Source organism: Penicillium coprophilum, assembly GCF_028826855.1.
Source record: "Penicillium coprophilum strain IBT 35676 chromosome Unknown utg000001l_segment0_segment0, whole genome shotgun sequence".
In the NCBI taxonomy this organism is placed as follows: domain Eukaryota; kingdom Fungi; phylum Ascomycota; class Eurotiomycetes; order Eurotiales; family Aspergillaceae; genus Penicillium; species Penicillium coprophilum.
This window is the reverse complement of record NW_026622720.1, coordinates 3,060,377-3,085,577: the sequence shown is the minus strand read 5'-3', so window position 1 is coordinate 3,085,577 and position 25,201 is coordinate 3,060,377. Positions and strand designations below refer to the sequence as shown.

At 48.9% G+C, this 25,201-nt stretch overlaps 13 protein-coding genes across 13 annotated transcripts; 6 read left to right on the top strand and 7 right to left on the bottom strand.

Moving 5' to 3' along the window:
* Positions 1-242: 242 nt before the first annotated feature.
* On the bottom strand, positions 243-1,946 carry N7500_001181 (putative PHD and RING finger domain protein; the record flags this gene model as incomplete). Its single annotated transcript, XM_056672327.1, has 2 exons — positions 243-1,834; positions 1,919-1,946. The coding sequence occupies 2 exons, from the start codon at positions 1,944-1,946 to the stop codon at positions 243-245; spliced, it is 1,620 nt and encodes a 539-aa protein (XP_056537900.1).
* A 1,126-nt stretch (positions 1,947-3,072) lies between these two features.
* On the bottom strand, positions 3,073-3,962 carry N7500_001180 (60S ribosomal protein eL43). The gene is made up of 5 exons (XM_056672326.1): positions 3,905-3,962; positions 3,707-3,842; positions 3,611-3,641; positions 3,341-3,505; positions 3,073-3,208 (listed from the first exon to the last, which is right to left on the bottom strand). Exons 2-5 carry the CDS (start codon positions 3,723-3,725, stop codon positions 3,145-3,147), a joined length of 279 nt encoding a protein of 92 aa, XP_056537899.1. The 5' UTR covers positions 3,726-3,842; positions 3,905-3,962; the 3' UTR covers positions 3,073-3,144.
* Positions 3,963-4,467: 505 nt separating this feature from the next.
* On the top strand, positions 4,468-5,935 carry N7500_001179 (saccharopine dehydrogenase family protein; the record flags this gene model as incomplete). Its single annotated transcript, XM_056672325.1, has 5 exons — positions 4,468-4,657; positions 4,727-4,874; positions 4,931-5,003; positions 5,056-5,180; positions 5,233-5,935. 5 exons carry the CDS (start codon positions 4,468-4,470, stop codon positions 5,933-5,935), a joined length of 1,239 nt encoding a protein of 412 aa, XP_056537898.1.
* A 172-nt stretch (positions 5,936-6,107) lies between these two features.
* Positions 6,108-7,468, bottom strand: N7500_001178 (alpha/beta fold hydrolase; the record flags this gene model as incomplete). The annotated part of the gene is made up of 7 exons (XM_056672324.1): positions 6,108-6,385; positions 6,445-6,496; positions 6,549-6,814; positions 6,952-7,060; positions 7,102-7,209; positions 7,265-7,317; positions 7,390-7,468. The coding sequence occupies 7 exons, from the start codon at positions 7,466-7,468 to the stop codon at positions 6,108-6,110; spliced, it is 945 nt and encodes a 314-aa protein (XP_056537897.1).
* Positions 7,469-8,797: 1,329 nt separating this feature from the next.
* Positions 8,798-9,124, bottom strand: N7500_001177 (PHF5 family protein; the record flags this gene model as incomplete). Its single annotated transcript, XM_056672323.1, has 1 exon — positions 8,798-9,124. The coding sequence occupies one exon, from the start codon at positions 9,122-9,124 to the stop codon at positions 8,798-8,800; it is 327 nt and encodes a 108-aa protein (XP_056537896.1).
* A 308-nt stretch (positions 9,125-9,432) lies between these two features.
* N7500_001176 (pinin family protein) lies at positions 9,433-10,649 on the top strand (the record flags this gene model as incomplete). Its single annotated transcript, XM_056672322.1, has 4 exons — positions 9,433-9,443; positions 9,527-9,983; positions 10,057-10,125; positions 10,179-10,649. The coding sequence occupies 4 exons, from the start codon at positions 9,433-9,435 to the stop codon at positions 10,647-10,649; spliced, it is 1,008 nt and encodes a 335-aa protein (XP_056537895.1).
* A 510-nt stretch (positions 10,650-11,159) lies between these two features.
* On the bottom strand, positions 11,160-12,425 carry N7500_001175 (twinfilin; the record flags this gene model as incomplete). Its single annotated transcript, XM_056672321.1, has 4 exons — positions 11,160-11,276; positions 11,337-11,588; positions 11,694-12,328; positions 12,407-12,425. 4 exons carry the CDS (start codon positions 12,423-12,425, stop codon positions 11,160-11,162), a joined length of 1,023 nt encoding a protein of 340 aa, XP_056537894.1.
* Positions 12,426-12,921: 496 nt separating this feature from the next.
* On the bottom strand, positions 12,922-14,060 carry N7500_001174 (putative succinate:fumarate antiporter (Acr1); the record flags this gene model as incomplete). Its single annotated transcript, XM_056672320.1, has 4 exons — positions 12,922-13,535; positions 13,594-13,792; positions 13,851-13,948; positions 14,006-14,060. 4 exons carry the CDS (start codon positions 14,058-14,060, stop codon positions 12,922-12,924), a joined length of 966 nt encoding a protein of 321 aa, XP_056537893.1.
* Positions 14,061-15,690: 1,630 nt separating this feature from the next.
* On the top strand, positions 15,691-17,016 carry N7500_001173 (uncharacterized protein; the record flags this gene model as incomplete). Its single annotated transcript, XM_056672319.1, has 2 exons — positions 15,691-16,436; positions 16,518-17,016. The coding sequence occupies 2 exons, from the start codon at positions 15,691-15,693 to the stop codon at positions 17,014-17,016; spliced, it is 1,245 nt and encodes a 414-aa protein (XP_056537892.1).
* An 850-nt stretch (positions 17,017-17,866) lies between these two features.
* N7500_001172 (SDR family oxidoreductase) lies at positions 17,867-18,994 on the top strand (the record flags this gene model as incomplete). Its single annotated transcript, XM_056672318.1, has 6 exons — positions 17,867-17,896; positions 17,953-18,039; positions 18,107-18,262; positions 18,329-18,708; positions 18,774-18,868; positions 18,945-18,994. Coding segments are annotated over 6 exons (798 nt in total), but the record flags the coding sequence as incomplete, so codon positions are not given.
* Positions 18,995-19,272: 278 nt separating this feature from the next.
* On the bottom strand, positions 19,273-20,654 carry pex26 (the record flags this gene model as incomplete). Its single annotated transcript, XM_056672317.1, has 2 exons — positions 19,273-20,149; positions 20,209-20,654. The coding sequence occupies 2 exons, from the start codon at positions 20,652-20,654 to the stop codon at positions 19,273-19,275; spliced, it is 1,323 nt and encodes a 440-aa protein (XP_056537890.1).
* A 954-nt stretch (positions 20,655-21,608) lies between these two features.
* N7500_001170 (CAF1 family ribonuclease) lies at positions 21,609-23,478 on the top strand (the record flags this gene model as incomplete). Its single annotated transcript, XM_056672316.1, has 5 exons — positions 21,609-21,843; positions 21,891-21,983; positions 22,040-22,266; positions 22,317-22,944; positions 23,000-23,478. The coding sequence occupies 5 exons, from the start codon at positions 21,609-21,611 to the stop codon at positions 23,476-23,478; spliced, it is 1,662 nt and encodes a 553-aa protein (XP_056537889.1).
* Positions 23,479-23,923: 445 nt separating this feature from the next.
* On the top strand, positions 23,924-25,057 carry N7500_001169 (mitochondrial 54S ribosomal protein mL46; the record flags this gene model as incomplete). Its single annotated transcript, XM_056672315.1, has 3 exons — positions 23,924-23,969; positions 24,030-24,691; positions 24,761-25,057. 3 exons carry the CDS (start codon positions 23,924-23,926, stop codon positions 25,055-25,057), a joined length of 1,005 nt encoding a protein of 334 aa, XP_056537888.1.
* Positions 25,058-25,201: the final 144 nt, after the last annotated feature.

Here is a 25,201-nt window from a genome sequence, read left to right as displayed (position 1 = left end):
GACTAGCCAAAAAAGACAACAACAAGATAATCACTCGCACCGAAGCAAAGTGCTACGAACAAAGGATTCTCACAAGGATGCCTCGTGGGAGGAAGAGAAGAAGAAGAAGAAGAAGAAGGAGAAGAAGAAGGGGCAAGTATCAAACGCCAGTTATACATTCCAATCCATTCCACCAGAAGTATGCTTCGCTTGAGATGATAAGAAACGCCATTAAATGCCGGGGAGAATTCGTGGTATAGTCATTATAGATCGCCGTCCGTGTCAGTCGCCACCATGCGCTGTTTCTGCTTATCTTTGCTCTTCATCTTCAGTGCATCAATTGTATTCTGCACTTCGTGTTTGGCTTCTGTTTCGAGGTTGGTGCGTTCATCCGGCTCAAGCGTTTCCTTGTTACCGACCCGCTCGTATAGCATGCGAGAGATGGACCGGTTGATGTTCGTATATTGCTCTTTCGAAATGATCTTCTTTTTGTAATGAGGTTTCAATCCGGTGCCCACCATTTTCTGGATGTCGGCTTTGAGGGCTAGAGATGGACCAGATCGAGTAGGGGATGAGTCGGGTGAGCGGCAGGCTCCCATATACAGTGCGCGTTGGGGAATGCGAGAGCGAGGACGGCCTGGCTGGCGTTGTGGGTTGTCTTCATTGGTGGCATTTGTCGATGGACTACCCGATATGGACACTTCGGGTGAAAAATGTGGAGATGAGGGTTCGGCGGGGGAGGAGAGCTGGAGAGGAGAAATGGGATGGCTCCGCGGAAAGGGTGGCGGAGTGGCCGCTGAAAGGAGAGGGGAGGAGTAGCGAGACGAAGCGGGAGAAATAGAGGGGGAAGAGGGACCAGGAGATGGATGATCGGTCAGAGCGACCGACGCTGAAGCTGAAGGTCCATATGAATGACTCGGTGCGTCTTCGACTTCCTTCAAAAGTGATGATAGGAAGCTTGGTCCGGTGGTAGTGTCTCCACTCGGTCGGACATTGGAGCTCGTAGCCCTGGATGATTCACCATTTTGACTTTGCTGTGCGAGAGCAGCGAGCTCCTGTGGCCTTCTCGTTCGAGGGCGCTTCAACTTGCGCTCTGGTTCTGTGGGCTCGGGGGACGGCGACAGGGTCGGCTCTTTGCGCTTCCTGGCTGCGCTCGGGTTGTTTTCGATCTCTCGTGCCCTCTCGAAGGCGTTCCAAGCCCGCATCTCCTCGAGAGACTCGGGCTCCGGTGTTGGAACTCTAGGCGCTCGAGGTCGCGATGGTCGCGCATGGTCAAGATCGAACAGGGACGCCGTGTCGCGAAACCGGCTGCCACCACCTTGTCGCTCAGCAACCTCAAAGCGACGTTGCCAAGCTTGAAATTCGCGCTGATTGGCCTGCTCGCGACGGCGTTGTTGCATCGCACGTTCGGCAGATCGATCGTCATCGAAAGGGAAATCAAGATCGAGATTCAGATGATCCCAAACAGATTGCCAGACTCGGGCCCAATGAAGAGAATTCGTCTGGGTTCGATTCTGAAGTCGTCTCTGCTGAGCCCTCGTTCGTCGACTCCGTTGCTCGATCGCCCGAGACGGCCGTGCTGATACTTCAGGAGCCGGTCCCATGGCACGTAGCTCCATGCATTGTTGGCAATACCATGACCCCGAGGGGATCTCGTCCAGCCCTAGGCAGTATAGATGAGAAGGCCCATCACACCCATCGCATAACAGAAGAACATCCTCGTTGTCGGCTTGTCCACAAATTGTACATGGCTGGAAATCGGTCAAATCATCCTCCACATATTCAATTATCATAGAAGGATCAACGTCGGCCACTTGAGTTCGATCTTGGACAGCGTAAGATGATGTGACAGTTCCTATAACAAATCAATACAGTCAGCACTTGTGATCAAGAGAGGACCAGTCCATGTCGTAGGTCAAATGAAGGGGGAGCGTCATACCTCCAACACTATCGCTCAACTCCACCATATTGAAATTGCGCCGACATATTGGACAACTATTTGCTCGCTCAACCCATGGTTTTAAGCAATTATTATGTAGGATATGACCACAGGGAAGTAGCTGAGCGATCTGAGAGTCTCCATTGAAGTCGCCATCCTTCAAATCAAGGCTCACAGGTTCAAGAGGATCGCCCGCTCCTTCACCAAGATCTCCTAAACAAACAATACAGGTATCTGACATGGACGACGGATTTATAGGGAAAGGCGAAGTCCATGAAGAGCGCTCAAGAAGTGTAGAAGCGAGAAAGGTGTGGGGAGCGCCTTTTGAAGGTGGGCCGGATTACCGGACTAACGCAAAGCAGGAACGTGACGGAGGCGAATGATGTCCTAAAAAGGTGGATTTGGGACTATTTCGATGGTATTACAATCCTTCAAATAGAATTCTTTCACAAAACAATGTATTCGAGTTCTTTTTGACTACAAAATACGGCTGTAGAGTAATATTCTCAAGTACTGGAGTACCCAAGTATCTAATATCGTCATGGACATCTTACACCCTTCTAACAAGGTCCCTGTACAACACACAACTACACAACAGTTCCTACTAAAAAAGCAAGGTGGCCCAGGCTACATTCAAAAGTGGCTACATTAGGCGCCCATGACTTGGCTGAAACCCGAATCACAACCGTGTCAATATTCTGGACACTTCGCACCTTAGTCATCGTGGAAGATCTGCAAATCACCGACATGCGACCAATCTGATACCAGGGTATGTATCAAGCGGGTCTGAGTATGCCAGACACTCAGGGCAAACGTCCAGGTGCAAATCAAAAGTACGAAGATATGGGCCGGAACGCAGTCAATTTCAAGACTGCGATACGCTAGGAAGACCAGGTGACCTCCAAATCAAGATTCGTCAAGTCTACGTGACTGTCCAACGCCCGAGAAACCGCACAAAGGACCGCCGATCTGCAATCATCCATATGATCCACACGGTCGCAAAACATCGAAGTAATCAGGTGAAGGATCTTGGATTGACCGGAGGAATTGTCTATCATGTAGGCAGCGACCGAAGCGAACTTTTGGGAAACCAGTCACATCGATATACGGTAATACTCGGGGCGAGGCGGGTATTGCACAAGAAATTCGTAATCCCGAATTTTTTTCATTCATTTTTGGTATTCAAACGTAACCGTAAAAGAGAAATGAAACCACAATCCTCCCATTTAGACCTCAGCGATCTCACGCAGACGACGGATGGTGGAGCGGGTGGCAGCGGCAGCGGGGGTGCTGTAGAAAAGTGAGCTGTTAGTAATCCTTTTTCGGTTTGCGTGTTGCGGATTGCGACTGTGTGCGCCAACCCGGGTCGATTGCCGGGTTGGATCAAAGTGCCGATCCTCGCGATAGGTGTGTGCGACTTACGAGACGACGTAAGCACCGCCGGCAACAGTCTTGTCGCAGCCCTTGCACTCCCAGATACCGACAGCCTTGCGCTTGACGGTGTTCTTTCCGCAGAAAGTGCAGACGTAGCGGGCGTGCTGGGTGACTTCCATCTTCTTCACCTGCTTACGCAGGGAGGCACCGTATCTGTTGGGGAAATTGTTAGAATCCGTGTCGTTGGGTGTCCGCTATGTGTCGTGTGTCTCGATCGAAATCACAGTCGTGTGGGCGCGAGTTGGGCGAATGTCATACCTGGTACCATATTTACCGGTGATGCCGACCTCTGTAGAAAATAATTAGCATTGAGCAATTCGGCTGGCAGTGTGTTGAATTTGAAGAGGAACATACTCTTGGTGCGCTTCGTCATCTTGGCTGGTGTAGAGGATGAAGATGGGTATTCAACAGGAGACCAAAAAAGACGCTTTGAATGAGGGCGGGTTGTGCTGTGGATTCTCGCTTAGGGCTCTTGGCTTGGTGCGATCACCTGACCCTTTTCGAGTTAGTGGGCTTACGTCAGGTGGATGGCCTCAGGTTTCTGATGCTTACTTTGTGTTTCGAAGGTCCACAAGGTCCACCAGATTGAGACGATGACGGTGTGAGTGGATGTAAATTGCAGTGAATTTGGGGTCTGATTTGATATTCAATTTTGGGACTTGAATTTGAATTTTTTAGGGGATTTTATTGCCTTTTAATTAAGGTGTCCAAGTCCGTGTCCACGTCAATGGTTCCCCTCTATATCGACAAGAAGAATGACCCCGTTGAAGTCTTTAGATTGCCCTCATATCAAGGTCTATTTTAATTCGGCTTGATTGTGTTCCAGACCATCCACTCGCCCTTCCTCGGGCTAATCAATCTATCCGGTCACGTGATCCGTTCTTGCTGTTCGATATAAACACCAGTTCCCAGTTTCAGTTAGTAGAGTCTGAATGTGTAACATATCCAGCTACTTCTAGTGTAAAGCTCCAAATCATCTTTGGCTATCTCGATTTATCTCCCGTTCAGCCACCACACGCCAATTTTAACCGTGCCAAGGAGCCTGTGATCGTGCCGAGGGCTCCCTTGTTCTACAAAACTACATCATAGACTCCAAACCCATCAACTCAGCCACCATGACTTCCAACAGGCAGTATGATCTGATTTTGCTGGGTCCAACTGGCTATACTGGCCGACTTTGCGCAGAGCACATTGTGCAGAACCTTCCTACCGATCTCAAATGGGCTATCGCAGGTCGTTCCGCGCAAAAAATCGAGGCTATTGCCCAGGAACTGAAGGCTCTTAACCCAGATCGTCTGCACCCAGGTACATAACCTCACAATTTCATTTATATAAGAGTGATATATCTCAATGCTCACTCTGGTGTTATCATAGATGTCCTGGTCGTTCAACTGAAGTCCACTGAGCTCAACGAGCTTGTTCAGAAAACGCGGCTGGTTATCAATTGTGTGGGTCCCTACCACCTGTACTCAACCCCAGTCGTGGAGGCATCCGCTGTCAATGGAACTCACTATGTGGATGCGTAAGTTTTTGCTTTCTACTCGTTCAGGTGATTTGAACACTTGCTGATCGTTACAGTACCGGAGAAACACCCTGGGTCAAGTCGATCATCGAGAAGTACCATGAAACTGCCAAGGTTAATGGCGCTATTGTTCGTTATACGCCTGGTTTCTGTAAGATAGTTTCATACTAATCTCAGACAGATGATCCCTTGTTCTGGAGTTGAGAGCGTCCCTGCTGATATCCTGGCCTGGGCTCTGGTTAAGCGAGTCCGAGAGGACCTTTCATCTCCAACCCGTCAGATCGACAGCACCATCAAGGAAATGAAGTATGTAACCTTATGTCCGCAAAGAAGCACATCTCTAACCAACTCACAATAGATCCTCCGGTGCCAGCGGTGGGACCATAAGTACCATTCTAACCACCTTCGAAGCATTTTCAATGTCCGACCTATCCAAGTCAATGACTCCTTTCTCGTTGGCCGCATCCCCACCACCCAAGAAAGTTCCTGGTGAATCAATCCTGGAAAAGCTGCTCGGTGCACGCTCAATTCGCGACTTGGGTACCGTGACGACCTCCCCATCCGGCATCTGCGATATGACCATCGTGCACCGCAGCAGCAGCCTGATGCCAGAGCTGTACGGGCCGCATTTCTTCTTCCATCAGTTCCTGTCGGTCCGTAACGCGCTAATTGGTGTTGCTATCCATATCGGCTTCCTGATTGCAGTTTCGCTGCTTGCGCTGCCGCCGGTGCGCTGGCTGGTGCGGAAGTTCGTCTTTGCCCCTGGCTCTGGCCCGACCAAAGAAGATTCGGCAAATGATCTTCTCGAGTACCATGCCATTGCTACTGCAGATAATCCTTCAGCACAGCGTGTCTTTGGTAAGATAACTTACCACGGCGGTATGTATCCCTTTACTGGGCTGTTGCTGGCTGAGGCAGCTATGGTCATTCTTAATGACGAGGAGAAGATCAGAAAGGTCTCGCGTGGTGGCATTGTTACTCCTGCCACGCTGGGTCAGGACTACGTAGACCGCTTAGAGAAGGTCGGCTGCAAAATCGAGACAAAGGTGTTTCAGTACTAAATAGGTTCACTGTCTACGGGGCCCCGGCCCTGTACATTTATGCTGGCCCAAGCAACTGCTCGCGACTTGTGATGAGGGGCATCTTCTTAATACATTGACGATATGAGATACGTACTTTCGCGATAATCAATCACTGCTTTCCAATGTGCCACCATACCTACCATCTCTCTAATCAGAGTTTGCCAGTCCTTCCGTCGGCGGAGGACTGGTCTTTCAACCAAGTTCCAATAATCTCATTGACTTCCTCAGGCTTCTCCCACAAAGCCCAGTGCCCGGTATTAACCTGCTTCAGAGTAAGTCGCGGGACCTGCTTGGCCATAGATTTACCCAAATGAGGTGGCAGAGCTTGATCTCTCAGTCCCTGGATAAAAAGTGTAGGAACCTGGATCACCCTGTCGAGAATAGCAAGCTCGTCTTCGTAGTTCACGTCGCGAGTGCGGTACCAATTGACTGTAGAGATGATTAGCAAGTACCTAGTACTTAACCACCGAAACCAGAAGAAACCATACGTGGTCCATGAATGCCACTCCGAGCAAACTCATTCGTGTAAAAGTCGAACTCCTAGAGAAGATCAGCCCCATCCCCAGCTCCAAATCAAATAAACCCAACTTACCTCCTCGCTCAACAACCTCGAAATCTTCAACTTGCCAATTGTATCAACCAAAACACCTTTATTGGCATCAAATCCAAATTGGCCCGCCTCCGTACGACCCCCGTAAAGCGCCAGCAAAAACTGGCGGATCTCATCCTTGGACCGAATAACCTTCTCCAGCTCTCCGCTCTTGAATTGCAACTGATATCCAAAGTGCGGTGTCACGGTGCGAACGAGGTCTTCGATGGAGATATTCTGCGCCATGGGTCGTGCATAAGGCACGCAGACTGTGAACAGGTAGCTTACTAGTTCTGGATACCAAAGGGCAATACGGTAGGCGAGTGCTGCACCCCTGCTTCGTATATTAGCTGCGCGGTTCTAGGAAAGAATATTTGCTCGGGATGTGCTTGCCAGTCATGTCCACCAAGGATGATCTGGGTTTCGCCCAGATGCATTGCCAGGGCTTTGATGTCTGCTGCACAACTTTTGTGCGAGTACGGGGCGAATTCATCTGGGGCATCCTTGTTGATTTGCTGTTAGATTGTAATTCCTGTGATGTGATGAAAAGACTCACTGTTCGTCCGTATCCGAGACAGTCGGGAGCTACCACGCGCAGTCCCATGTCTACGAGCATGGGAATCTGATACCGCCATCCCATAGAGAGATCGGGGAAGCCATGGATCTATGGAAAATATACATCAACGCTTGTGGATTTTTGTATTGAACTGGCTGCTCACCAGGAAGACAGTGGCTCTGTATTGCCCTGATTTGGGCTGGCTGAGGAGATAAGCTGCAAATTGTCAGTTCTGTCTTGTTATAGTAGACATTGAAGTATAAGCTATTCAAATTGTGGTGTGCTCACAGTAGTTATGACCGTTGAGAGTAGCAGTCTTGTACTCAATACGGGAATCACCCGATACTCGGATCTTGTCGACTGGCATGACGAGCTGATTCAGGGAGAGGTATCTCAAGTCCGTCTTGAGGAACAAGGGGATTTATGTACGGAGGACTTCAAAGTACCTATGAACACCTTGTAGGTCCAAGCTTTGAAATATTACAGCAGTACAACCCCACAAGCTATTGAAGATGAAAATATATAAATTGATACAAGTTAGGAGAGAGATGAGTATCAGAAATGATGAAAGATGAATAATCATGAAGCTGCCCAGGTGGAGATCCCCTCCCAGGTTGACCTCGGCACGTTGGAAGCGCCAGGTGGAGCGACAAGACATTAGTGCAAACCCTAGTTCACGAGCATATTGTACAGTTATAAGGTCTGTTTTTCATACAACTTGACATTAATCTATCGGTGACAGTCTTGCAAAATATATTCTTGGTTCATTTCTAAGTGATGTGTGACTGGTACGATATCAGCGCGAGTACCGGCAACCCTGATGATCTGGGAAGGCAGAGAAGATATCGAGTTTGATAACTAGGAAGGGAATATGATATTAAAGGTGGACGGAAGCTCCTCTGCGGGTCAGGATATAAAAGGTACGCATGGCGTGCTAGGCGTGGTGGAACACAGAGGGCCTAGGAGTTCTCCAATATTTGCGATGATGTTACCGAAGAAATGAGAACATTTTGATTTTTTGAATGAAAAAAAATCGTTGTCGCTGACCACTTGTATGCATGGAAACATGGTTTTATTCATAATGACTATTGAAACTGAAGCCAGTAGCTCCTTGGGGTATAAGGTCAAACAAGAAAGATATTTTTGAGATAGCGAATCCGTGCACGAGGCCTTCAGACCGTAGATTTGAGGCTTGGGCCATGCCATACCCATTGAGGTAATCGACAAAACATGATCGATACTCGAGGGGTATCAATCACGAAGCCTGCAGGGGTTGCCTCCAGTCTGACTGCTCAATCCAGAAGCCTCGCTGGGTCGTCAAACATCTGAGCAGTGTTCACTGACCCTCGGGTCTGAGGTTCCATGGCGCCATGCCACCATCTCTGCCAAATTTTTGCACAGCATTGCACTATGTTACAAAATTAGGCCAAGTGACAGGGAAGTCTTGTCGGATAACATCGGGGTCCAGGGTCCATGTGCTTGTTGATATCCTCCACTTGTCGACTCGTTGCAAGCAGGTAGTGCCAGATAAACTCAGTTGGAGTGAGTTCAGATAGAGTACCGACATGAGGTATTCCACGTGCCCATGTTTGCAAAGATTGTCGAGTCATTTTTGTCGTCGTGAGGCTTAATATGGTAAACCCGCCAGACCCATGCTTGGCTCCCCTCCACTTGGACACCAAGCCACACGCCAAGATCATTGATTCCTGAAACTTTTCTTTTGATAGAATAGATCTGTCCTCGAACTTCCCAAATTGATGATTTTGGGACATCCATCACGGTCCTTCTCGAGGCGCGTACATTCAAAGCAGTAGAAAGCATCACTGATGCCCTCACCGCCACAGACGACACACTTGTTCTGGTAATTGCCGAAGGAGCACTCGTCGCAGATGCGGACTAGGGTTGTCGGGCGTACGTAGGAATCGCACACGGGGCATTTTCCGTCGCATTTGTCACACAGACGGCCGATAGAGATGCCGGGTTGCTTGCGGCACATCACGAGATCGGGGTGATGACGAGACATTTCGAGTAACGGAAGAAGAAAGTAGGAGTGATAAACTTGAAGAAGGTGGAAGGAGGTATGGAGTGGCAAGTTGTGGGAAGTAAAACGAGGATAAGTGCAAGAGAAGGTAAGAGAAGAGAAGCCGACGGTGGATGGAAGGCGAAGTGGTCTGTGCACGTGATTCCAAGCCGGGTGATTCTAAGCAGCGTGTCGTCTTGTTATTTTGCGCATCTTAACCTCAAATCCAATATTTGATCCAGATCAGAGTTTATAACGTCGCTCATTTCTCCCCAATTTGTTGTTTGGTACAGCGTTGTTTGCCGATCAAGATGTCTGAAGGGTATGGCTACCTTTATCCCGTGCAACTCACGCGCAAGCGTTGTAAATTGAGCACTCTAGCTAACGCGCATATTGCCTGAATAGTCCCGAGACACTCGCATCAGCAGTGGCTGTGCCCAGCCAGGACATCATTCACGAGTCTCCGGAGTTGACAGTAAAGCGACGAAAGTCTTCAATTTCAGAATACGACACTAAGCGTCGACGACTCAGCTCTACAGACAATACTTCCCCACATTCTCAGCGGCGTCGGCCATCATCCCCGCCGCCTACAACAAATGAGTCTGTAGGAACGAAGTCTACGCGACCGCGCGGAGGTCGAGATGAGGATCGCAAGCGGGGCCAGCGGCTATTCGGGGGGCTGCTTGGTACTCTTTCGCAGAGCTCAAGTTCCGCGGCACAAAAACGGCGCGCTGATATTGAGAAGAAGCAGCAAGAGAAGTTGAAATCGCTAGATGCCGAGTACGGTGAATTGAAGAAACGGCGAAAGGAACAACGTGATGAGATTCGGAGGAGGGAAATGCCGTTGTATGAGCGAGAAGTTGTATGTCATGTTCTATTCACCTGCCATTTTGATATATAGTGATGAGCATTTTCACTAACTTTTTCATTTTCAGATGCAAACACGGCATTCGAATATGCTTGCCATGGCGCATTTCCACAAGACACAGGCAGAGCCAGCTCTGGTGAGTTATTCTTTCCTAATCATATATAGTAGCCATCAACTAATCCTCCCTAGTATTACAAACCATGGCAACCTAGACCTGGCGACGACTCAGCGATAAAGCAGCAGATCGAAGAAGCAGAGGCGACTATTGCCCGAGAAGTCGCTGAGTTCGAAGCACGATATCCACCAGAAGCATTTGCGCCTGAACAGCCAACCCAGGCTGAAGCGCAGCCAACAGAGCCAACCGGGACTGAAACAAAACAGGCAGATGAACAACCGCTTCAAGGGTCAGAAGAGCAGGAGCAAACAGATGGTCGTCAAGACCAGCCGTCTCCAGAGCACGAGGCAGATCTGACAGATGTAAAATCTAAGGAAGCGACTCAGGGTGCTCCGGATACGGTGGGTTCAGACAATAATGACCAGACCTCTGACCTAGCTAAAAAGGATGACACCGCTGCTAACGTGAAGGAAAGTGCCGTTCAAGATCAACATGATGACGGCGGCGAGGTCGTTGAGGATAACGAGGACACTGTGATTTATTAATTTGTAGTCGGTTGTGGTCGACTTTTCAAGTCAAATCATGCGGTGAGATGGCTTTAGTCTTTAGGCCGACACTGACAAATACCCGGAAGTTTTCTTTGTTGCTTTGGATATGTGTATGTGACATTTCGTCTTGAAACTCGTTGTTTAAGGCAATACACTATTCATATAACATACATGACCTCGTAGGACCTACATCAAGCAATAACTAAGGATGTTGTTTGTATCACATTGGGTGGCCATGGCACGGTTTCTTTGTCAAAATGATGCACTTCAAAGGAGGTGTCTGAGGATCTGATCAATGCCTTGGCCGACCTATGAGTAGAACTTGCCCAGAGCCATTTCTACCTATGTTCGTCCTGTGGGGACAACCAGTTACCAATATTTAGACGACAACCTGGCGAGAGTCTAGCACACTTCTGCTATATTTACTGCCATTATTGAATCGATGCCCGCCGAGGCTCGGGGTTTTCCGACCTCATTAACAACGTAGCCTATCTATACAATAGCGATTTACCGGCCGGGGCGACGAGGTCTGGCGAAGCCTCGCGTAGAACCCTGGTCTCGTGACGGGGTGACTTCCTCTTGCAGCCGATCGCCGGTGATTTCGTCAGGGCTAGAGGCCTCAATCTGGTATCTGTGAGCATCAAAACAACCAAAAATCATGATCCACAACACGGGCTTGCATACCTTTTTCTCGATTTTCAGTCCTTCCTGCTCAGCAACTCCGATGGCGTTCCTCCGCGAACTGGCATGCAGCATACGATCTCTGATCGATGATCCAACGGGACAGGTGTACGCGAAGATCACAACATCGGTTCCAGGGTAATGGTAGAAGGAATACCGCGGTGAAGAGGAGGAAATGTGTGTAGCAACAGCATCCGGCTCGACTCCAGACTGTGAGTCGGCCAAGATCATCTTCTCCGAGCGGAGGTCAACTGTCTGCTTGAAGTTAGCCTCAAATCTTACAGGTCTCATGTACTGCCCATCCTTGCAAGTGGCATCTACCCTCTCAAAAAATGACCACGACCTAGGATAATGACTTACAAGTTGTACCAAACCACTATCCTGCAGACCTCTCAGCGCAGACTTAACGTCTTCATCAATCGCTACAGAAACCCTCATCCCAGAGCCAGTGCTGGGTCCAAAAGTGCCGCCGATACCAATGTCCCTCCCGGGAGTGCCACTCCGTGCCTCGGCCTCGGCCCTGCGAACAGCCTCCAGCTCTCTCTCCTTCTCGCCCATCATATCTTCACGAGAGATAGCATTGGGGCCTTCGCCATCACGCTCGCGCCACGCATCCTGACCCAGGATCTCGTCTTCCTCGGTAGCAAAGACGGTAGAAGCGAACTTCTCCGTGCCCAGTTCGCGGGTCAGCGTCGAGCGAGTCGAGGCAAAGAGCGTCTTTGCTCGCACAGGCGCATTGGACGGGATGTAAGTCAGAGCAATGAGTGCAGTTGAGGCACTCGATGGGCGCCGGAGGAGGAGGTAGATGGGGGTTTTAGGCTGAAGGACGGAGGACAGCTGGGGAAGGGCTGAAAAGAAGGCATTTGGCGAGGGAGTTCCCTGGAAGGAGATTGGGGCCAGTGGTGTTAGGGTCTCTGCTGTGATGGTCACCGGCAGGCAGAAGGTTGAGGAGTCGGAGTTGAAGCGGGTGAATGCATCTTGCAGCTCCGCGGAGACTAGGTGATTTGTTAGTTGGATTGACTTTGATGGACTTGTGCTCGAATTTCGATGTTCAAGATGTTCAAGTTTCTTACCTGTAATTCCTGACTGCATGATGCTGCACTTGAGGATGCAGCTGAGTTGGTTGTTGTTGTTTATGAGGGGGAGCGGTGAATGAGGGGCCGATGACATGTCAGCGGTCAGGGCCACCTAGGCTGCCCGGACCTTACATCTAACAAGTGTCCATACAGAAGAAGCAATTGATTCATCATTATCCTCACTCGATGGAGATACATTGCAATTCTTGTGGGGTCGTTACATGAGCATCGCTAACGGTATCTACAACCACTTCACGGACAGACCTAAGCATCCAACTACCTTGGCGAACGACACTTCAAACGTTTTTGAACACTCTCTATTTCAGCTCGAGGCGCACCAGACAAAGTGGTATACAAAAAGAACTAACGCACAGCACAAAATATTTACAAAAAAAAAGGCCGTTTCAACCGGCTTGCAGTTGAACATCTGAGACAGTCCAACGCGCGAAACAGACCACCATGCCGGTCAGGTATCACAATGCTTTCCAAAAAGACAAGAAATTTCGGCACGTTCACTCCTCAAAACTGCCGCCGACGAAAGCCCAGTTGGAGGCTTCTAGCTTACCCTTAAGGAACTCGTACACGGTGAAAGTGACAGCCTGACCGGGAGCAACACGCATCACACGGGGAGTGATACCCTTGTAGAAAGCGCGAGCACCCTCCGTCTTGAACATGTCCTTGGCAATGATCATGATACGGGTGACAGCGGATTGACCGGGCTCGGCACGGGTCTTCTGAAGGCGGGTCTTGATGGTATCGATGGGAGCGTTAGAGAAGGGGCCCACGGCACCGGAGATCAATCCAATCATGGTGGTCTGGTAAGCGGGCAGCTGACTGTTGCTGTACTCGGGTTGCCAGCGCTGCAGGGCAGCCTTCAGTTCCGTGTAAGCGGTGAAGTTGGCAGCCTGGTTGGTTCCTTGTCGGAGGGCTGTCAGGGAAACACCGCGGTACAGAACGCTGAAGCCCTCTTCCTTGACCACGGTGAAGAGTGCGTGTGGGGCGCTGCGGTACTTAGGGGCATCCAGGGGATCAGCCAGACTGTGGTGCTGGGCCTGCAGACGAATTTTGATGACTTCCATGGGGTTGACGACGGCCACGGCTTCGGTAACACCGGCGGCGAGACCAGCTGTGGGGAAGGTTAGCTTTCAATTTGCATTTTTCAATTTGTTGAACGCTTCACATACCCAGGAAGGTGGCTTTGCTAGTCACAGTTCCTGTCTCCTTATCGGCCAGCATGCCCTTATATGACTCGTATGAGGTGAATCGGATGGCCATCTTGGGGATGATACCACCAAGCACGGCACCAAGACCCTTGTACAGACCGAGAGCGGTCTCCTTTTGCACGATTTGAACACCCGTGGCCACGAACCCGCGTGGCTTAACCTGTTCCAGCGAATATGATTAGCAATGGCTCTATCAAATATGATTTTCTTCAACTCACCCCGGGTGCTGTAGCTCTCTTTGACAGCTGCATGCGGACCTTGATCGTGTCTAGCGGATGGCACACGAGCGCCTCCATCATACCGGCACCACCACCAGCTAATCAGGCAAAAGTCAATAGCTGTATATCATCCTAAAAGGGGGAGTCTACTCTACCGATCAAGTTGACCGCGGGCGATGTGCGCTTCTGATTCGCAGTCTTGGCAGACATTGTTTTTCAATATGTGTTATATTATGCAGAGAATTTGCACTTTTGTTCAAGAAGACTTCACGGAAATCTTTCGGCCGTCTCGGAAATCGAGTTTCGCAGATCTTCCGATTGTCGCAAGGGAAAGCCGAAAATTGCGGAGAAGCGGAAGTATACAATGCCGGGGGAATAACCAGAAACAACCTGCGATTGAAAGAGATGGTATATCTGGAGTGTCTGAGCGAGGACAAGAGATCAATTGGAAAGATCTTGAATCTTTAAAAGAAAAGAATGCCGAAGTTCCACAGGTATATGATTCACGAGGCAAAGTGGCGGCAGTGCCAGACTTTGTGGGGAGCTATGACGGGGAAGCGGACGAAATGGACGAACGGAAGTATATATAACCTCACACAACCAAGAACGGAAAAGGAGAGAGAAAAAAAAAAGGAAGAGGTAGAAGACTAAATGATCTGCCGAGGGAGATATCTGCTATATAATAATTATGTGTGTCTTCCGAGTACAAGCTACACGCCTCCCAAGACAATCCCGAGGCCTTCGGTAACAAGGGCGGCTCTCTATTCAGCGCGGAATGAATCACCCCAGATCTCCAATGATCTGATTTCACATGCCTTTTCAACTGTCGTCATAGTTTCAGCAGCTTGTGATTCTATACTTTAATTCCAGATTAGATTGTACAATGTAAAAAACCCGTTTTGAAATGCTCGTCCCTCATTCAACTACTTGCACATTATCTTACACGCCCCCTTTTCCCATAACCTACCAGTCTGGAAACACTAATAATATATTTCTAGGGGGCTACATTACTCCGGAGATTCTGAACAGTTCGGGAGTTGAACTTGGCCGAAAAGTAGCGAAATTCGCTGGCTATTTGCGGAAGATCTCGGACCAACGCTGGAGCTCCCCTCAGCCGAGGTCCATATCCAGAGGTCATGGGACGTTCTGAGTCAGATGGACAATTAAAGTATTCGAAGGTTGGACGTGGGGTTTGCTGTAGGCTTGGCTTAACTTATCATTCTGGTCCGGGGTTTGTAAAGTTCTTACATACATCCATATAGATATGCTCACGGGCATAGTTGCAGACGGTGACGTTGGTGCCCGTCATTCAGTCGGAGAAACATTTTACCGAAGCACTGGTTCACTCATACGGAACTTTGCAACATTGGAAAAGATCTAGTATCGACGAGGTATACAAGATATGAAGTATAAAATATGCAACATTCGCAACATGCTCTGTATGTTGACTCGAAGTACGGGAGTACCTTCACGTGCATTGCCTATCACATCCCGGGGTCATTCAACCCGACTGAGATAGATCGGCTACCCGATCTCGGCGACCCCGTTCTGGAATGTCAGATTTGATATACGAAGATGCAAGGATTACTCGGTGCACGAATTCCTAATGACTGTTACTACAATTTACATCAAAATAGTAAAACGTATAGCTTCAAATAGATGATGCGATTCTTAGACGCGCTATCGACTCCGATGGGATCGGACCAATTCCGATAACGCAATTTTCAACACCCCTACATATCATCGACATACCCCTATATGATCAACTCACCTTGTGGAAGTGAAAAAATCCATGGGAGTACAATGTTCATTTCCATATTCCTAAACTAGACCAAAAAGAATGGAAGCAGCCCCAGACATCGCACAACCGCGGTGGCAGCGGGGGTTGAAGCGCATCGCAAGTCTAATCCTCCACCAATGGCTCCTAATCGGGATCGGGATCGTTTGCGCCCTGGCATATTGTTTCCCAAATGTGGCCAAGCATGGCGGCACCATCCGTTCCGAGTACAGCATCATGTACGGCGTGATAGCGATCATCTTCCTAATCTCCGGCCTGAGCATACCGCGCCAGAAGCTTATCTCGCACGTCCTGAATTGGCGCCTTCATGTGATCGTGCAGGTAATTTCGTTTATATTTATCCCCGCCCTGGTGCTGGCCATCGTGCATATTATCCTTGCTGCGGATCCTGGGGGAAAGATTGATCGCGCCGTGCTGGCAGGGTATATCTTTACTGCTTGCATTCCGACGACGATTGCATCCAATGTTGTCATGACGAGGTCTGCGGGCGGGGATGATGCGGCTGCTTTAGTGGAGGTTTTGTTGGCTAATATTCTTGGTCCGTTTGTTACGGCTGCATGGACTATTGCGTTGATGCCGAAGATGGCCGAGTTTTATCCGTGGCGGTATGGCGGTGGAGATTTGGGGAGTATGTACAAGGAGATTTTTCAGCAACTCGGGCTCAGCGTGTTGCTACCGTTGTTTGTTGGGCAGCTTGTGAAGTGGACTTGGCCTGATCGCACGGCGTTGGTCCTGCAGAAGACCAAGCTGCCTAAGCTGGCTACTGTCTGCTTGTTATTATTGATTTGGTGAGTACAACGAGCATTCTGTGAAAGCCTCGGGCCTCTTTATCGCTCTTTACATTTCTCACCGACATTCCTATCAATCAGGGCCACATTTTCTTCCTGCTTCGCAACAGGAGCCCTCCAAACACTTTCCGCGCAGAGCATAGTCTTCGTGGTGCTGTTCAACATCATACTCTACACCACCTTAACGACGGTATGTTTCTTCTGCTCCAGACCGCCGCAGATCTTTAGCTCTCGCCGCTGGTCCAAGCCCATATTCAAACGCATGTCTCCCGAGGAGACTATTGCAGTGTGCTTTTGCGGACCAGCGAAAAGCACTGCACTCGGTATTCCGCTGCTCTACGCAATGTGGCAGCCGGTCGATCTACTTCTAAAAGCAAAGACATCGGTGCCGGTATTGCTTTATACTACGGAGCAGATCTGCGTAGCGCATTTCTTTGTTCAGTTGTTTCGGTGGTGGCATGCTAGAATTGTGGAGAAAGAGGAGCTGGATGACCGTACGGGTGATGATGTTGGGATGAGTATTGTTGAAGACCCACATAGAGATCACGCTGGACGTGGTGATGAGCATACGACTGTTTGATGCCCCTTTAGAGTAAGTTATTTTGGTTTTATCCCTTTGTGGCCTGGACTGCTCTTTAGATCGAGCCTTTCATTGTTTACTTTTGCTTTAAGTGACGAGACATATGCCTGTTAGACTTATTCCATGAATACCAGTATCTGAACTTGGATGCATAAGATAAAGCCAGCCAGCTAAGTACATTGTACAATCTAGTTCAATCAATCTAGAGCCCAATTTAATATTGATCACAAATAAAGTCATTTCTATCTGCAGACGCCTACACAATACTTGTATCTTATATCTAGCGGTGGAACTTGTCAAGATTCTAGCGCTTTTTGTTAAGGCAGTACCAATCTGTTGTGGATAGAGAGATCGCCCCGAGATACAAAACACCCACCAAAAACAGATCAAGCTTCAAATACGATGGATCGGCATAGATTCTAGACAAGAAATGAACATCCTCGTCATTTTGCCTCACACAATTAGCAACATGACAAACTTCTACGGCCAAGCAGACAAATCCCTAACAGCAACCATGCATAATTTATCCCAACCAACTCGATTTCTGAATAGGTAAGGGGCAAATCCTGAGTCCAGTTGCTGATTAGCCTAGAACCTTTGACTCATGCGTACAGCCCCATTAGAATCATATACCTAATATGATCCTCGAAGGATATGGTATCGATCTGTGACTATAAGTGAAGGTGATGTGGGTTGAACATCTTCCCGAAGTTGCTCCGGATGACGTCCACCTGCAAGATGATTTGTAATGCGAGGTTATAAATTATCCATGATCTATAACATATCAACAATAATTCTTTCTTTGATCTCTATTAGAAAGGCTTAATTTGATATAGTTAAATCCATCAAAATGGCTCTAAGTGGACAAACTGCCCTCGTTGTAAGTTGACTGCCCACCATCACAAAGAAACTCTCATATTAAATCTACTTCTATAGACCGGAGCCTCGATGGGCATCGGTGAAGCGACAGCAAGGGCTCTAGCCGAAGCCAGTGCAAATTTAATTCTTCTTTCTCGATCCGAGGTAAGCATCTTGTATCTCAGTGCCCATCGAGATCCTGAACATATGAACTGACATACATGGTACCCAGGACAAACTAGCCAAACTCACAGAAGAGTTAAGCAAGCAATACCCTCAGATAAGAGTGATCTACCGGACAGCCGATGTAGGGAACTACGAAGAAGTTGATACAGCTGTCGAGTCATCAGTCAAAGAAGTCGGTGGCATCGATATCCTCATCAACAACGTAGGCTGAATATCTAAATCTCCAAGTATCAAACTCTCTTATAGACTCTTACTAACAAATCCCAAGGCCGGTCTCGCCCTTGGTGCGCCAAACGCCTTTCACAACCTCAAGATATCAGACATCCAAACAATGATCTCAACCAACGTCAACGGCCCAATGTACGTGACTCACTCTGTGCTCAACCGCAGTATGCTTTCGCGCAAATCAGGGACGATCATAAACGTCACCTCAGTCACAGGCCTAGAGGTTCCTCCTTTTACGGGCGAAGCAGTCTACCATTCTAGCAAAGCGGCGCAAGAGGGATTCACTAACTCATTGAGGAATGAGTTGAATGGGTCTAATATCCGGGTGTTGGCGTTGAGGCCTGGTGTTGTTGCGGGACATTTCCATGCTCAAAGGATCGGACATGATCAGTCCCAATATGATGAGTTCTTGGACGGATACACGTGGGTTTTTGCTTTGCAATTTACTCTATCCGATCGAGGGGATTTGCTAATGGTAGTGTTGTTAGGCCGCTTATTGCGAATGATGTTGCTGAAGCTGCGGTTTATATGCTTAGCCAGCCTCTCAACGTTTCTATTAAGGCTTTGGATGTTGTTCCTTCGGGTGAGTACCAAGTCTCCTATCTTGGGATAGATTGGATATCTTATGCAGAAAACAAGCTAACGTTCATATTCCATAGCTCAACGATCTCTTACTGTCTTTGATCGGCAGTGGAATGAACGCACTGGACAGTGAGCCAAGACCCAAGAAGGTTGTCTTCGAAGATTGCTGGCTGGAACAAAGAGAACGTTGGACTTGGATAGGAGTAAATTCAGCCACACCTGGTGGCAATCTGGTATGTATGCATAAAATACATGGACATAGAGAATCACAAAGGGAATCACAAAAGAAAAGTATGCAAAAATAACCACCAAGAGCCCTGCAAGAGCTCTAAGAGTGTCAACTTGATCAAGAAAAATATACATGATGACCATGCAACGTGCGTGGAGATCGAAGTGGCCTATATCTCAAATATAGCTCACTTTGACTCCCATTCCGGCCGTAGCTTTGACCTTCTGCCAAGCGCCGTCCGTGACCCGTCGGATACGATCACGCACACCCTGCCGGCTCATGGCCATCAAGATGCCGATCACGAAAAGCAAAGTACGCACTAATGACATGGGATTCCCTGACACAGTCCGAATTATGTGACGATAGAGGTTGCGCAGTCCAGTGGCCATGGTCCGAGGTGAACGGCCTCGGGCTTCAGCCTTGTCCTGCTTCTTGACATTCTTGGAGCCGGAGGATGAGATAGAAGTTCGTGGCTTGCCATTTGGCGACTTATCTGTCGATTGCCTGGCTCCTTTGCCTTTGGGAGAACCATGTGGGCGGCTTTTCTCAATACCGTAGTCGACTTCGCTAGGATTGCGTTTATGCCCATTGGATTGTAGTCGCGCAGCGGCTGCCGCGGCTTCTTCTGCTTCGCGGCGTTCATCCTCTCGTTGCCGTTCAAGCTCTGCATCTTTGGCTTGTTGTAATTCGACTGCACGCATTTCACCCCGCTCCTTCTCTTCCTTCAGCCCCTCTAGAGTCTGTAGAAACAAATCCTTTCGTTCCTCGTCGAGGACTTCGCTCAAATTGATGAATTCCGTCGAGTATTCCCACTCATCGTTGCGCGGGAGGACGTGCAAAGTAAAGAGCTCGATGATCTTTACTCTGGCAGTTAGATCTTTCGGCGTATCAGCTCCGCTAGTCGCACGCAGAGGGCGCTGCTCGTAATCATCAGATGCATCCTGTAGACGACCCATAAGGTCGAGGTTGGGTTGTCCGTAGGAGGAGAGATAGGTTTCAAGGCGCTGTTGATTCAGGGATTGCGAAGAGGAGTGGGTTAGAAGTAGGGTAGCACTATTATCGCATTGTCAGTATGTCATTTTGGGCCAGTGGGGGTGAATTAGAATACTGACAGGTTATAGACCACTTCGGCATCCACCGAACCCTCGTGGCCATGGTACCCAACGTCGACGACGGTCTCCCAAATTGCACCTTCTCTGACTTGCGAGGCAATTGCTTTCCACTCCTTCAGTCCAAATTGCTTCTTTCCCTCCTCTGCGCCGAGATCGACTATTGCGCTGAGGAGGGTGATGTACAGGTTCCACACCTTGATCCTCCACGTGCCGGCGGCTGTGGCAATCGGCGCAACCGGTGTTGAGCTGTCGCCATTTGTGTGCTGGTCTTCTTGTGGTACTGACGGTTTAATAATCGGTTGAATATTTGCGAGGGCTTCTGGTAAACGTCTTGTGAGGTAAAGTTGGGAGGCTTTCTTGTATGTTTTGGAGAACAGCTTTGTGGGGGAGGCCGAGGATGAAGAGCGGTCGTGAGAGTGAGACGACATGGGGGATCCGTTAGCCATTGCGGAAGCCGTATCAAATGAAAGCAATATTTATTTGTTTAAGAAGGAGTAAAAGGAGTAATTATAAGAGGGAAACCATGCAAGTGAAGCGTGTCGGGGTCGGCTTTCGTTTTCCCTCGGCTCATCCAAGTCCGGGGTCGGTCACGGGACTGGCCTGTGAGTATCTACCCGTGATATCTAAGCGTGTTTACTCTTCTATCACTTCCTAATCTATACATTATTTTTACATCTATTGACAGTTTTGGGATGAGATGCTTTCATCCTAGGAATTCTCGGTCGCCCCTGTTGCGGTTAATGCATCGCAGACTGGATCTACGAGATTGACAGCCTCTATTTTCGTTCCAATCAAACAATGGAGGCATTAAACAACATCACTGGGGTATCGGCTCGATCGTATATACCCTCGTTGACTGATTTAACGCCCATTTCTGATATATATCTTGTCTATGGGGCTAGATGATACATCTCTGAGGCAATGCAGAATGTATATCGACAGAAATTAGTGACAAAATGTAGCTATGTAGTCGAAAGTGCGCATACTTGCTACAGCATCCATATATATTCTAATGCAGGCGGTGGTATTCCAAAGCTTGGAGGTATTTAAATAGTTTGGAATCCTCCATTGTATCATCACTTCCTCCAACTCCCTTCTTACTTCCTTCCAATCATAACTCTGATCTATAAGACTTGATACACACCCAAACAGACCAGCAAACTTTCAAACTATCAGTTTCATATCAGATCAGATCACCCTTTCGACAAATTGAGAGCATGACTTTTTCTGATCAATGAAGCTTGGATACCTGCCTTCCGAAACCAGGCTCTCGTTTTACCTCTGCATCAATCGGTTTTCAGCAATCAAGACTTCAACAAAGCCAATCAACTCTCGCCTTTCGCCTCTTATCTTCATTCACCAAGTTCATACTTTAGGGCTGCTCTCAACTTTGAGCCAAGATGGATGTCACAGCTGTCACCTTCCCCGATTGTCTCCCCTCCATCCTCAACGACATCGCCACCAGCTGTTTCGTGTCCATAGATTTCGAGCTGTCTGGGGTGGTTTTCAAACCAAGTGGACCACAGTCCCGGCTCCAAACTGTGCAAGAGCGATATGTGGAAGCCAAGGCAGCCGCAGAGCGGTACCATATTCTTCAAGTTGGGCTGACAACATGTCATGAAGACAAGGGAAATGGTACGCAATTCACCCCATTCAAGACATGTCCCGCTAATTATCTATAGCCACCTACACCCTGAAACCCTACAACATAAACTTGAGCCCCATCACCCAGCATGAGATGGATGTAAATCGAGACTGGACATTCGGAAGCCGCTGTATGTTCGATATCTACGATGAATGTTTAGCATACCACTAATATCGTCCTGGCCAGCAATGGAATTCTTACTGGCTAACCACTTCAGCATTGACCATATGTGCTCCTTCGGTGTCCGATACCTGTCTCGCGAGGAAGAAAAACTGGCAATCAAAAAAGCTACGGAGAAATGTCAATCGCGTAATTTCGTTCAAGTTGCAAATATTAAAGAAGATGACCATGAATCTCTGCAGTTTCTTGAAGCCGTTCGAATCAGTATCAATGAGTGGCTGGCCCAGGGCGAGGTAAGATGCTATGGCAACTGTCGGTCTGAGTAAATAATTGATATGTATAGAAACGCCGTGACTGGCTCAACATTCCACCACCCAGCAGTCTGCAGATTATTCCGGGCCCCATTCCTACCGGGCTGAGCAGTATGCAGAAATGGCTGATACATCACCTTATCAGCGATGAATACCCCAATTTAACGTCGCGGGGTGCGTCAACCTTTGTCCAAATCGAATTGCGAGACCCATGCAATGAGCAATTTACCTTTGATGCGAAATTGAAGGTCAAAAAGGAACGAGTCCGGAAGCATATCGGGTTCCGCTGGATTGCAGAAGGACTTGTAGGCGGAAGCCTGGAAGAACTCGAATCAGACGCTTTCCATCCTCTGATGAAGATAATCGAGCAACCAACGTTCGGAATCCAGCAGTTGGCAGACAAGGTGAAGAACCGGCTGAAGGAGAACAGACCAGTTCTGGTCGGCCACAACATGTTCTGCGATCTGCTCTTTTTCTATAGATGCTTCCTGGGCCCGTTGCCGAATACCCTCGCGGAGTTTCAGACAGTCATCCACGAGCTATTCCCCGTGCTGGCTGATACCAAATACATAGCCACTCATGACTGCGGTTCTCTGAACCCCATGTCATCGCTGGAAGAGCTCAACACAACTTTAGCTGGAATAGAAAGTCCCAAGATAGGTAAGGCATGATTTGAATCATTGACAGCAAGAAAGCATGACTAACCATCTTGCAGAGATCGACCCTCGCTTTGCGAAGTACAAGTTCCGTAAGCGTACCCATGAGGCAGGATATGACAGCATGCTTGCCGCCATGGCCTTCATCAAACTAGCAGGCGAGATACAGCGCGGCCCTTCCCAGCTGACCGTCAGAACCCGACTGCACGCCACAACACCTAGCTTGGCTGCCGGTATCATGGCACAGCCTAGTAATCAGACTGTTCCCGGAAGCGAGTTCAGCAACTTCTTTGATATTGAGACTGAGACCATTCCGACGATTCAGCCAGCTCAGATTGCTCGAGCTGGCGCATCCCTAGCCAACACTGGTTCCGGGCGTATAGCTCGCCTGGTCAGCCAGGGTAAATTACTCCCGCGTCTCGGAGATCCCTTCTGGGATATCTATGGAAACATACTGCGGGTCTTCGGTACGCAGGAGAGGATGGTGCAGCTGGGAAAGCAAGTGCCAGAGCAGGAAGACCTGCTGTTGGAAATTTGAGGGCAGGTAGCGATTTATGGTATTTGGGGAAGAGACCAAGAAACGATCTTAGATGGAGAGGACAATTGCAATTTAGTAAAAAAGATCGAAATGGACTTTTTATTGAAGTACATAATATGAGACTAAAATAGGGATGTCCGCGACAGCTATCTAACAGTACGCCTTGATTTTTAAAGAAGGTACCGCTAGCGAAAATTGGACGCGACCTCAGGGGAGCTCAATCTGAGCACCTTAAAATGATCAACCGGCCGTAGAATACTGGACGCAGTGATGATAAGAGATGCTTGGAGAAGAAAGGAAAAGCGAAGTTGGATTTTCACAATTTAAACCACCCGGGCGGTGACTAAGCCCAATTGGGCCTGGCGACAACGTGACCTGGTTGGATCTTTTTCTCGGGGACAAGACACTGATCAGCCTCAAACATACGGCCATTCCACCCTTGAACATGTCGTCAGGATCTAATGGTGCACGGCGCGTAGCCTCGCTACTGCGTATGTCCAATTGATGTTTTTACGGGATTCCTTAGGTCCAAATACTGACTCCGCGCGCAGGGCCATCAATAATCGACTCCGGCGTGTGCAGAAGCTGTAAAGAGACCCTTGGCCGCCGCAGCTATTCCGCCGCAGCATCAGCGATCGAATCGACCTCCGCATCTACAGCAGCCGACCCCGCCGTGAAGCCAGCCTACATCATCAACGCGGGTGTAGTCCTCTCCCGCCCTCCCCAAATCACCCGTGAACTCGAACCATTCGAGAAAGCGTTCTTTTTCTACCAGAAGCGTCTCAACGAGCGTCTGGCCCTCCCCTTTACGAAATATTTCTACTTCAAGCGTGGAACACCAGCCGACGAAGACTGGAAGAGAAAGATTCAGGAGCGCCGGACTGCCGCGCGTGATATCGGAACTTACAACGCGTACGACAGCGATGCATGGAACGACGAGCTCCTGCTAGGAGCGAAGGAGTCTGAGCCGGAACACCAGGTTGAGGCCCTTGTTCAGGACGCAGAATCTACTGCCAATGCGACTTCCCAAGATACTAGCAAAAAGGAGGAAATCCCTCGGCCGTACCCTCGGATTACAGAGGCAGACAAGAAGAACGACCAAAAGAGTCTCGATCGTTTGCTTTCCCGTACCCTCTACCTCCTTGTTCAGTCCAAGGAGGGACACTGGAAGTTCCCCAGCTCACCGGTTGAGGAGGGCGAGACCCTTCGCTTGGTAAGTGCTATATTTGTTTTCGACCACTCTGAGTTTGGAAATTATACTGACATATCATGTTCCCTTTAGGCTGCTGAGCGCACCCTTTCCCAGTCCGCCGGTGTCAACATGAACACCTGGATGGTCGGCTTCCACCCGATCGGATGGCACTCCTTCAACCCGCGCCGCTCGAAGAAGACAAACGAGATCGAGGCCCCCGGTAGCAAGATCTTCTTCTTGAAGTCTCGTATGATGGCCGGCCAGGCCGATCTGTCTGTCAACACCCAGGACCTCAAGGACTTCAAGTGGCTCGCCAAGGAGGAGATTGCACAATACCTGAACACGCAATACTACAGCAACATCAAGAACATGCTGGCCGACCGTTAAGAGGTCGATACCTAGAAGCAGCTGAGAGGCTAGAGTCGGGTGAGGAGAACACGAGGTTCCAAGTTCTTCAAGTGGAGATGAAAAGGCATACTTGTTCCGATACTATAGCGCACCATTTGGGACGCATTGCATATACTCTTATTG